General features: G+C 33.1%; 2 protein-coding genes and 1 non-coding gene across 4 annotated transcripts; 2 read left to right on the top strand and 1 right to left on the bottom strand.

Moving 5' to 3' along the window:
- Window positions 1–1410: 1410 nt before the first annotated feature.
- On the bottom strand, window positions 1411–4089 carry LOC102666927 (uncharacterized). Of its 2 annotated transcripts, none has more exons than XM_006592286.4 (2): window positions 3910–4089; window positions 1411–1962 (listed from the first exon to the last, which is right to left on the bottom strand). In XM_006592286.4, the coding sequence occupies exons 1-2, from the start codon at window positions 4013–4015 to the stop codon at window positions 1649–1651; spliced, it is 420 nt and encodes a 139-aa protein (XP_006592349.1). In that variant the 5' UTR covers window positions 4016–4089; the 3' UTR covers window positions 1411–1648. The 2 variants fall into 2 exon arrangements, with proteins under 2 accessions (XP_006592349.1, XP_006592348.1); XM_006592285.3 differs by having other exon boundaries at window positions 3886–4071.
- Window positions 4090–4592: 503 nt separating this feature from the next.
- LOC112998620 (small nucleolar RNA snoR2/U65) lies at window positions 4593–4752 on the top strand. The gene has a single exon (XR_003263714.1). It is a non-coding gene; the product is annotated as a small nucleolar RNA snoR2/U65 (small nucleolar RNA).
- Window positions 4753–10475: 5723 nt separating this feature from the next.
- Window positions 10476–11099, top strand: LOC100781001 (germin-like protein 9-3). Its single transcript, XM_003540762.1, has one exon. The coding sequence runs from the start codon at window positions 10476–10478 to the stop codon at window positions 11097–11099; it is 624 nt and encodes a 207-aa protein (XP_003540810.1).
- Window positions 11100–12127: the final 1028 nt, after the last annotated feature.

Raw genomic sequence — 12127 nt, 5'->3', positions numbered from 1 at the left:
CTTGAATTTAATGTGCAGAAAAGGTTCGACCAACACGTTTTCAATGCTAGTGGTGAGTTTTGAATGTGCGAGTAATTAATTAAGATCTTCTACACGAGGAGCTATATAACTCAAATAATTGGTGTCATGATGTCATCGTCCAAGTTCTCGTTACATATATATATATATAGTATTATAGAATAATTTATTTAGTAAAAATATTTATATTTGATTTTTATTATATGTAAAATTCTTCTAAAAAAATACAAAGAGTTATATATTAAATTTATTATTTGATTCTTTTTTTCTTTTTATTATATCCCTACTTTTATCTTATAGTACTATTTCTTCTTTTGTTTACGAGAGAACTATTTTTTATTTCTATCTTAACCAAAATTATAAAAATATTATATAAATAAATTTCTCACATGAAATCTCTCTCTATTTATATGTTTGTCCAGAATAAAATATATAAGTTACAAATCCACACAATAGTTAAAAAGATAAATATAATTAACGTACTTTAAAAAAAAAATAGAAGCACTACCCAAGTACTCCATGTTATATATTTGGAGTGGGGGCGTTGTTGACATGACTCAAGTTAAATTTTAAAAGGAGTACACGTTAATATCATGCAATAAAATAATTAGATAACATTTTTTTTACTAGAAACAACTTTATTAACAAGGTTATCTTATAAAGAAGGAAATCGTTGTGATAATGCCTTAGGGAAAAAAGCTTTCAAAGTCACTTCTAACTTGTATCTAAGCATGTTCTTAATAGGTAATTTGATTTCTTTAGACTTTTAGTCCTGTCTCCTGTTAAATAAAAAAAAGATTTTACTGGAAAAGATAAGATCTACTTGACTTTTACACCTTAAAAAATTAGTTTCATATCTTTTGATTACGAGAATATTTTATATTTTTTTACTTTCAGAAGAAAAAAAGCTATGGCATTTTTTTAATAAAATTGAAATCTTGAAAACCAATTTTATTTTTTGTGAAATTCCTGATTTTTCTATCACTTTTATTTGTTTTGAAAAATTGCTATAAATTTTTTGAACATTTATTATTTTTGTTTAAAGATAATTTCTTTTTACTATAAATTAAAAGGATTAGTATAAGTAGTATACTAATAAAAATAAATTATGTAATACTAAAAGCCACGTTATGTTAGAGATGTTATTAAAATATTAAAGATAATTTTAAAAATAACAGTTAATTATAAACTCAAACACGTTTTCCATGGCCACCTTTTTTTTTCATTTAAAAAGTTCAAATTCAAAATTTTAAATAAAGGATTTGAGTCAAATCTTAGTGCAGAATTACATCTAAGCACTTGTTTTCAATGATAACTAATTTTTGAACAATTCTATGAATCACTAGTCAGTAATCACCACCAAAAAAATTACATACACATAGATGGGTCGAAATAAAGTGCATCAGATATACATACTAAGCTATTGCAGGAACGGACAACTTGGTACTCTTGCACAGTTCTATCTCAACCAATGACATATTGGTAAATAAATATATAAATTAACTAAATAAACACACTTTTCATGTATCAATTTATCACACTATACTGTTAACATCGTATACAAAAGTTGTTAAATTGGATAACGGCAGAATCAACGTAAAGCGACTACATACATGCATGTATGCTTAGGTTAGGTACATAGAGAAATTCCAATAGCCATAGAAAGAAACAAAAGAAGGAAATGATAAAAGCACACGTAATTTAATGTGCCATTACTTTTACCATGGTGGTGATTATTGTTTCTCTGGTGAGCAGATCCTGCAGCAGCACCTGCATATACAGGGTTTGTGCCAAGTGGGCGTGGCAAATTGCCGTGTTCACCATTCTCACCACCATGCATTCCCATGCTGCTTGCGTGACCACCTCCATGACCTCCACCACCTCGCCTATTAACTGATGCTATAGTTTCTCTTGAACTTGTCATGGCCATTGTTCTTGCCCTGTCTGCGAAATATGAAGTTAATTTCCATTCATTGTTTAGTATAATTTTCCATGCATTCTCAATTAATTTTATAATTTAAAACATTGGTACATGAATTTGATTTTTTAAGTAATTATATTATAACCAAAATCTTTAATAATATAGCATTATATTACATAATTGATCGAATAATGGGTAAATTATAAACATACATGTATATAACTTCTCTCCTTCCTTTCACTTTGTTTTGTTCTCTCCTTTTTTTCCTTCTCCTTTTAGTCTTGTTTATAAGGGAAAAATAATAATTTTATATTTATCAAGAAAATTAATTTATTTCATTAACTTGTGTTAATCCCAATTAAAAAATAATTTTTTTTCTAAACTATCCTCATAAACCTTTATTAAATGAAAAACATTTTTTATATAATCTTATTAAATAAGAAAAAAGTAAGAAAAATTTATTTATATTTGAGACTAAGAAAATAATGAATTTTTTTCCACATAAATGAGACCAGAGGAGGTACTAAAAAAACAAGTACGTGTATGATAGTATAAATACATAGCCTAGTAAAAAGATCTCAAGTTTATGTTGAAGATTTTTTTTATTTTATTAAACAAGAAAAAATTAATACTACGGAATTTAAAATAATTTATCATGAAACCAAAACCTATAGTAAAATTTTAAATGACTATTTAAAAATAAGGGTTTCAATCAAACAATTAAATTAAACCATAAAATTATTATATTAATAAAGTTAACTAAAACTTTAATTAAAAAATTTATGGTTGCTGATCAGCTATCTCCACCGGCCTACAATTAAATCATCACACTTTCATATGCATTTTTTAAAATACATTTTCTTTTATTGATTAAGATGTATTGGAAATTATAAAAACTTGGATCTTGCATCTTATTAAATGATTATTTTTTATAATTTTTAATAAATTTCAATCAATAATAAAATGTTTATTAAGAGAAGAATGTTATAGAAAGTATGTTATAAAATTTTATTATATTTGAATTCTAAGTTATTCTAATTTTAAATTAAAAATTTATAAAAAAAAATTATTGAAATCTATAAATAAATATGAAAATATAAATTTAATATAGAAATAGAAAAAAATAAACAACCCTAGAAATAAGACACCTCTAGAAATAGTTATCAAATGAGAAGGGAAACAATGGTGTATAATCCTTGCACGCGGTAGAATTTTTTATTATTATTAAAAACAGAAGAAAAAAAAATGGGTTGCTTTGTTTTTAAGTTGAGAATAATATGTGTCATCCACGTTTAAAGAAAAAAGTTAAGAATTATATGCTGCTTGCACATAAAAAGGGAATAATGTCTGCCATGGGCATGGCATTAATTAATATGCAGAAACTCTTCCATTACTTCTTTTCTATCAAACACAAAAATCATATGACTCAAAAATTGATAAATATTTTTTAGGTAAAATAAAAGGATTTTGTTAAAAGTATTGGTTATGGAACTAAAAAAAAAAAAATTAAATGTGTAAATTATGAGGGTAAAAATATTATGTACAATATACACAATAGGAATTTTTACTATTACAATGGATTAAAAGTAATTTTGTGCATCTGATTAAAAATATTTCTTTTAGTTTCTTAACTAATGTTATAAGTTAATCAGCATTTGCCAAAACAAAATTAAGTTGAGTTTCTTTGACTTCTGGCCATGACTACAATTGGAATTTTCACGATTACCTTCAGAACTCGCACACAATTGGCATGCAGATGCAGGTCTGATTTTTAAAAAAAAATCAGAAAATTTGCTTTCTCTCTTTCCCTTCTCTTACGGTTGATACAGGTGAAATTTTCGACTATTAATTATACATGATTATGGTCTGGAGTTTGATAAATTCCGAATTATATACTTTATAATAAATAAAATAAGCAGTACCTACTGAAGTTTAGACAATCAAACCTATAAGAAAAGAATGAGAAATGCCTGTATGCGAGAAGTTTCTTTGGTGTTCTGAATTGACCGGAAGAAAATGGTGATGAAACAGCAGCACAATGTAGAATAGCATCACATGCTTCCAGATGTGTTCCATTACAAGTTCCTTTCAATTCAAGTTCAAGGGGTTTCAACTTTCACTATCAACCTCACATGAACTTCTATTTATATACTTCATAGTTCATAGCGGGTGTATATATCTTCCATTCCTAATTCTTTTCTTTTAACCGAAGCAACTTATTATAGCACTTCTAAAAAAAACTAAGATCCTTTCTTTTTCCTGATTTTTTTAAGATGTAAAATATATAAATATAATTCTTTTTATGAGAAAAAGAAAAAAGAACCTTCATGTGCGTCGAGGTTAATTGTATATTTGAAATGGAATAAAATATATAAAATAAGTTATATTCATTAAAATATGGCAATGAGCACTTCCAAAAATGTAGTATCATTAAACAAATGCCTAAAGACGGTATCATGTAATTAACACAATTTGTAGCTATAAAGATGCTAGCTATGAACAGGATAAAAATGAAACAATGCATTGATTGCATGATACCATCTTTAAGCATTAAAATAACAAAACTCATGCATTAAATTTGGATAAAAATGAAACAATGAGAAATATAGGATTTTAATATATGTACAAAACCTAGATAGATTTATCATGAGACATACACATGCATTGTCGATCTTTTTTTTCTTTCTTTCTTAACCAGCGATGCTATGATTGGACCAAAAGCTAGAGTGAAAATTCATTTGTTTATTATCCTGATAGGAACCTGCGGATCTCATACCTAATGATCTGCGGAGCGGATTTATGCGATTACATTTATATTCTTTTATATATATATCAAAACATTTTTGTTTGTCTCATAATCTAATTCATCTAAACTTTTATATATCATAATACTAGCTAAAACCAGTAGAATATGTTGATAACAAATGTGGATAAATGTATACGTGGATCTCAATTTGGATGGATTGGGTGAGTGAATTGGACGTAGCTAGAACTAGAAGAAAGATAAAAAGAAAAGAGAGGAAAATAATAATAATAATAATAATAATAATAATAATAATAATAATAATAATAATAATAATAATAATAATAATAATAAATGTAATGAAAAATAAAAATAATTAAAAAAATGAAATGAAAAAAACAATACACACATGCAGGCCCATACACATAGCATACATATATTTATCTCTTCCTTTTTATCTTTCTCTAAGTATCTATTAGCATTAGTATTGGGTGTCTATTTAACTTTTTCCTTAATTTTCTTTTTAGAATAAGTAAGTTTAATTAATATTTGAAACATTGTGTAAATTCCTTTCTCAGTTTTGGGCATGAGATCCCGTATGATGGTCTTGATAAGGGACATGTCAAAACAAAGATTAAGCTAATTAATGTTAAGTAGTGTATAGTATAAAAGCTTAGCGTGATTAGTTTGATTAGTAAGTGGACAACTATTATAAGTAGTGTGTAATAGCATTCTATTAAATAGTTAATAAGAATAATTCATTTTTTCATCATCTGTGTTAGCATTCCATTTTTCCCTCTCAGCTCTCTCTCTTTAGTTTCCCTAACAAAGTGGTATCAAAGCCAAATCAAGATCCATTTGTGATCTGTGACCATGGTCCAAAAAAGCTCAGCCATCTCTCTTCCCACAACCCTCCCCGTCCTTGACGGCAAGAATTGGAGCCGGTGGTGCATCCAGATGCGCGTGATTCTTGGGTATCAGGAGGTTCTGGAGATTGTGGAGGAGTGATTCTTGGCGCTCGGCAAAGCACCCACCACTGCAGAACGCACTGCCTTCAAGGAGAACAAGAAGCGAGACTACAAGGCGATGTACATCCTTCATCAATGCATAGATGAAGCCCATTTTGAGAAGATCGTTTAGGCATCCAGTGCTCATGCGGCTTGGGAAATCCTGGAAACGGCGAATGAGGGAGCGGCGAAGGTTAAGAAGGTGAAATTGCAGACAATGCGACGGCAATACGAGCTGATGGCGATGGAGGACTCCAAGACCATTGCAGCGTTCTTCAATCGCGTGCTTGTCCTCACGAATGCGATGAAGGCATACGGCGAGGAATTGAAGACCTTGACGATTGTTGAGAAGATCTTGTGGTGTTTGGCTCCAAGATTCGGCCATGTGGTTGTTGCCATGGAAGAATCCGGGAAGGTGGAGTCCATGACAATTGTTGCGCTTCAAGGTTCTCTCGAAGCTCACGAACAACGCCTACTAGAGCGTACCACAGATCGAGCTTCATATCAGGCCCTGCAAGCCCAGTCTTCACGAAAGAACGATTTTCACCGCAAAGGCAACAATAGGGGCAAAGTGAAAGGCAAAGAATACAAGAGTTCATCAGGAAAGGGTTCTGGGAAACATGAACCCTCAAAACCTGATCAAGAGCCAGCTGAATCATCAGGGCATAGAAATGGGGGAAATCAAAGGTATCGGGGCAAGAAGAAAGTGATTGATCGCAAGAAGCTGAGGTGTTACAATTGTAACAAGATTGGTCATTTTTCCTTTGAGTGTAATGCCCCTGCCCAAGGAAATCATCATGATGGACATCGTGGTGATGAAGCCAATTTGCTCAAAGATGATGGTGATCTTGATGAAGATCCTCCTGTGATTGATGATGATGACCACCAATTCAGATTCTGGCAGTTCAAGAACATGGTATTTGGATTCTGGTTGCTCGAATCACATGACAGGGCATAGGAATTGGCTGGTAAATTTTGATGATTCAAAAATAAGTGTCATTCGATTAGCTGACAATAGAACAATTGTTGCTCAAGGAATGGGAGATGTCCTGATATCTAAGAAGGATGGAAGCAATGCTCTCCTTCCAGATGTCTTGTTTGTTCCAGGTATGAAGAGTAATCTGGTGAGCATTGGTCAATTGGTTGAAAAAGGATTCAAACTGAAATGTGAAGAAGGATTTTTGGAGTTGTTTGATCAACAAGGGAAGAGAATGTTGAAGATCCCACTTGCCCAGAACAGAACCTTTCAAGTGGATCTTTCAGTCACTGAATCTTCGTGTATGTCAACTGAAATTCTGGATAGTGATACTTGGCTTTGGCATCTCAGGCTAGGGCATTTGAATTTCAAAGGAATGAATATGTTAAGATCCAAAGGCATGGTTCATGGTCTGCCATCTATTACCATTCCAAAAAAGGTATGTGAAAATTGCATCTTTAGTAAACAACCTAGAAGTTCATTCAGCAGCTTTACACACTCTAGGTCTCAGAACTTGTTGGATGTTGTATACTCTGATTGTTGTGGTCCTTTTGATACACTTTCACTTGGGAACAACAAGTACTTTGTGAGCTTTGTTGATGAATTTAGTAAGAAATTATGGTTGTATATGCTGAATCTCAAGAGTGAAGTGTTTGAGACTTTTAAAATATTTAAAAGTATGGTTGAAAAGTAGTCAGGGAGAAGCATTAAAATTCTGAGAACAGATGGAGGAGGAGAGTTTTGCTCTACAGAGATGTCCAATTATTGCAAGGAACATGGCATTGTTCATGAGATAACAACACCCTATACTCCTCAGCATAATGGTATTGCTAAGAGGAGGAATAGGACTATGCTTAACATGGTGAGAAGCATGCTAAGAAGCAAGCAACTTCTTCACAAATTTTGGGGAGAAGCTGCTACAACCGTTGCCTATGTTCTTAATAGGTGTCCAACACAAAGGCTCATTGGCATGGTCCCTGAGGAAGCCTGGACTGGAAGGAAACCATCTGTGAGTCACTTCAAAGTGTTTGGATCATTGTGTTTCAAACATGTTCCTGACCAAAGAAGGAAGAAATTGGATTCCAAGTCAGAGGTGATGATTTTTGTTGGGTATAATCCCATAGGCTCATATAGATTGTATGATCCTAATGCACATCAAATTGTGAACAGCAGAGATGTCTATGTTGATGAACAAAGATCTTGGAAGGATTATACTGAAAATTTCAGTGTTTCAAGAAGACAAGTGCAGCTCAGTTGGGATAACTCTAAGGTGATTAATGATCCTGCAAGGTTCAGTCATGATGCATCCCCAGCAGGAATCAGAGGAAGACCAGTAAGAAATAGACAACAACCAGTGAGACTGCAAGATTATGATTTGTTTCCTGATAATGCAGTGACTAATGATGGTGATTTGATCCATTTAGCACTCCAATCTGACATAGAGTCATTCAGCTTTGATGAAGTCATCAACAGTGAAGTGTGGAGGAAAGTTATGACTGAAGAAATTGAATCAATTGAAAGGAATAAGACATGGGAATTGGTGGTTTTACCTCAGAATAAGAAGCCTATTTCAGTGAAATGGGTCTACATGACCAAACTCAATCCAGATGGCACTATATCTAAGCACAAAGCTAGATTAGTGGCTAGAAGGTTTCTTCAAAAGCAAGGCATTGATTATAAAGAGGTGTTTGCACCATTTGCCAGATTTGAGACAATTAGACTCAGTGTGGCTTTAGCAAATCTAAATCATTGGGATCTCTGGCAATTAGATGTTAAGTCAACATTTCTCAATGGTCCACTAGATGAGGAAGTTTACATCATGCAGCCACCTGGATATGAGAGGAAAGGTGAGGAAGAAAAGGTGTTTAGGCTGAAGAAGGCTTTATATGGATTAAAGCAAGCCCCTCGAGCTTGGAACAAAAGGATTGATTTCTTTCTTAGTCATGTGGGCTTTGTTAAGTGCACTGTTGAACATGGTTTATATGTCAAGCAAGAGGGAGCTGGAGATATCACAATCATTTGCTTGTATGTTGATGATTTACTTATTACATGTAGTGATGTGAAGTTGATTGATCGAGTCAAGAAACAACTCAGTCAAGAGTTTGAAATGACTGACGTGGGACTGCTCACTTACTTCTTAGGCATTGAATTTCTGAGGACTGAGTGTGGAACATTCATGCTGCAAAGGAAGTATGTGATTGATATGTTGAAGAAGTTTAACATGAAAGGCTGCAATTCTGCAGAAACCCTAGCTGATATGAATGTGAAGCTTGAAAGTTTCACTGAGGAGGACAAGGTTGATTGCACAATGTACAGGCAGATTGTGGGGTGCTTAAGGTTTGTGTGCCACACAAGACCTGACATTTCATATAGTGTGAGAGTGGTGAGTAGGTTCATAAGTGATCCTAGAAAATCTCACTTGGTTGCAGCCAAAAGGATACTGAGGTATCTACAAGGCACTGCCAGTTTTGGAATTCTATTCCTATATCAAAAAGAGAAGGTTTGTCTACAGCTTGTAGCCTATTTAGACTCGGACTGGTGTGGGGACAAGGTGGATAGGAGGAGTACAATGGGTTATGTACTCTTTCTTTCTGGGGTTTCAATCTGTTGGTGCTCAAAGAAGCAGGACGTGATTGCTCTTTCCACATGTGAAGCAGAATATATTTCTGCTTGTAATGTTGTTTGTTAGGCCAATTGGATTACATACTTGCTGGAAGAATTGAATGTGAAGATGAGTGGGATTGTGGAGTTGTTGGTGGACAACAAATCTGCTATAGATTTGGCCAAAAATCCAGTCTCACATGGCAGAAGTAAACACATAGAAACTAAGTTTCACTTCCTGAGAGATCAAGTGAGCAAAGGCAAAATTGAGTTGAAGCATTGTAAGATAGACTTGTAGGTAGCAGATATTATGACCAAGGCTTTGAAAATTGACAGTTTCAAGATGCTCAGGAAGATTATGTGAGTTGTTAATTATGCACATTTCTGAGTTTTTTTTTTTCTATAAGCTTTTGTACTAAGGAGGAGTGTTAAGTAGTGTGTAGTATAAAAGCTTAGTGTGATTAGTTTGATTAGTAAGTGGACAACTACTATAAGTAGTGTGTAATAGCATTCTGTTAAATAGTTAATGAGAATAATTCATTTTTTCATCATCTGTGTTAGCATTCCATTTTTCTCTCTCACTTCTCTCTCTTTAGTTTCCCTGACAATTAAGTTGTACAATTCCTCATTTTGCAATCAGTTTCAAAAGTCATTTAGTGTTGGTATTCGTTAAAACTATTTTTCAGTGGACATGAGTTTAATTATGTTAAACTATTAAAGTAAATATAATCTCTCCTGATTAATTTCTTTATACACACACATTGTTAATCTGTGATTAGATGTAGATCAATTAACCAACCTTATCAAAACATTGTACTAGGAATAAGGCTGGACACTATAATTAATTTAGGCGCCACCCAATAACATTTACCAAAGATTCGATGCATGACAGCCTCATTTTTAGCATTGTTATTGCAGTATATATATATACTCCCATGGTGTCTTGCATGTACTTGTTAAATGGCACAACCAAAAACTACAGCTAAGGCTACTTTGTAATCTCCAATAATCTTGGGTATCGTCCGAATGGCCTGCAGGTAGATAGATAGAAATTAGAAATCACCTCTTCCCTTCTAAAAAACTCCCAACCAGATAATAACCCTATATATAGAGACACACACATCATTCCTAATATCCAATATTTGAAGGTGTTCAACATTACTACCACTTTAATTTGCTATTAACTGTGTGTAATATATAAAGCAAAGGATGTCTAATTCCACCACCTTGAAAGTTGTCTCAGTTGTCATATCAGCTTTTGCCATCGTGCAAATGGCACTTGCGGGTGACCCAGACATTCTGAGTGACTTCATAGGCCCAATAAATGGCATGATACCAGATGGGAACTTTTTCACCTACACAGGCTTCCGTGTCCTGGTAGGTCAAAACTCACCACCCTCAACTTTCAAAGTATTGAAAGCAACCATGGCAGAGTTTCCAGCACTGAACGGACAAAGTGTGTCTTATGCTGTTCTTCAGTTCCCAGCAAATACCATCAACCCACCCCACACTCACCCTCGTTCTGCAGAGCTTCTTTTTGTTGCACAAGGTTCTCTTCAAGTAGGGTTTGTGGACACCACCAACAAGCTCTTCACGCAGAGCCTTCAAGCTGGGGACATGTTTGTCTTCCCAAAGGGTCTTGTTCACTTCCAACACAACGCCGATGCTAGTAAGCCTGCTCTTGCTATTTCGTCCTTTGCTAGTGCCAACTCCGGCACGGTTTCTCTTCCCAACACGCTCTTCAACACCTCCATTGATGACACTGTCTTAGCTTTGTCCTTCAAGACTAACGTTGCCACCATTCAGACTTTGAAGAAAGGCTTTGCTCCTTAAACCTGATATCATGTTCATGGAGGCCTGCTTAATTTGTTTCGTTCCTTAGTTTTTAACCTGCTGTTTTTTTTCTTCTTCTTTATTTGATTGTTCAATGAGTGCTTAATTGTGCAATTGTTTGATCTTTTTATTGTTTTATGAATAAGGATATGAAATAACAGCATCATTAACATTAGTGCTTTTCACGTCTTACCTTTCTTATTCGATGGCTCATGACTTCAATCTTCTTGACATTGCTTTAAAATATTTATTAAGGGGGATCGATAAGCTAATCTCTTCATAATGCCTATTTCACTTTCACATATCACATTTGTTTTTATTTTTAAAGACATTTAAAAATAATAATTTCTAAGCACTCTCGATGTAAACTAACTAATTAAGAAATTATATAATATTTATGATCTGTAAAAAGTAATTATTTATTATAAAATACAATAAGTTTATCATACATAATAACTTTATCATACATAATAAAAATACAGTATATAATTGATCATGGATATGGCCTATGCTTGGTATTGCTGCCTGGACACAACCCGACCAAGTCACAAAGCATAAAAATAGGTTTTAGAGAATACACTAGGGGAGGTTGATGATTATTGAATCAAATTCAACGATGACCATTTTTCCTTACTCGATTTCCTTTTAAGAGAATTATCAACTTCCTCCAAAATAGTCTGAACCAACTATATTCAACAATCTACTTCGATGGTAACCCTTTCAACTTCGGTCATAAGCATTTTCTCAATCACTACTTTGAAAACATGCAAATATGATTGAGAAATTGATTGAGAAATTACCGACGAACAAAACAAGGGTGTCAACTCATTCATTGCTTTATATAACAAAGTAAGTGAATATTTGTAAAGAGAAGGTTACAATTGAAGAGAAAATGAAGAAAATTGAAGCTAAAAAATGACTTTTGAGATATTACAAGACTCGAAATACAAAGTTTGACACATATGGGGAAATTATAAAAAAAATGGTTTTTTAATTAGATTAGATCAGATTTTATATTTGATTTTAAA

Source organism: Glycine max, chromosome 12 (genome assembly GCF_000004515.6).
Source record: "Glycine max cultivar Williams 82 chromosome 12, Glycine_max_v4.0, whole genome shotgun sequence".
In the NCBI taxonomy this organism is placed as follows: Eukaryota; Viridiplantae; Streptophyta; class Magnoliopsida; order Fabales; family Fabaceae; genus Glycine; species Glycine max.
This window is presented reverse-complemented; position numbering and strand designations above follow the sequence as displayed.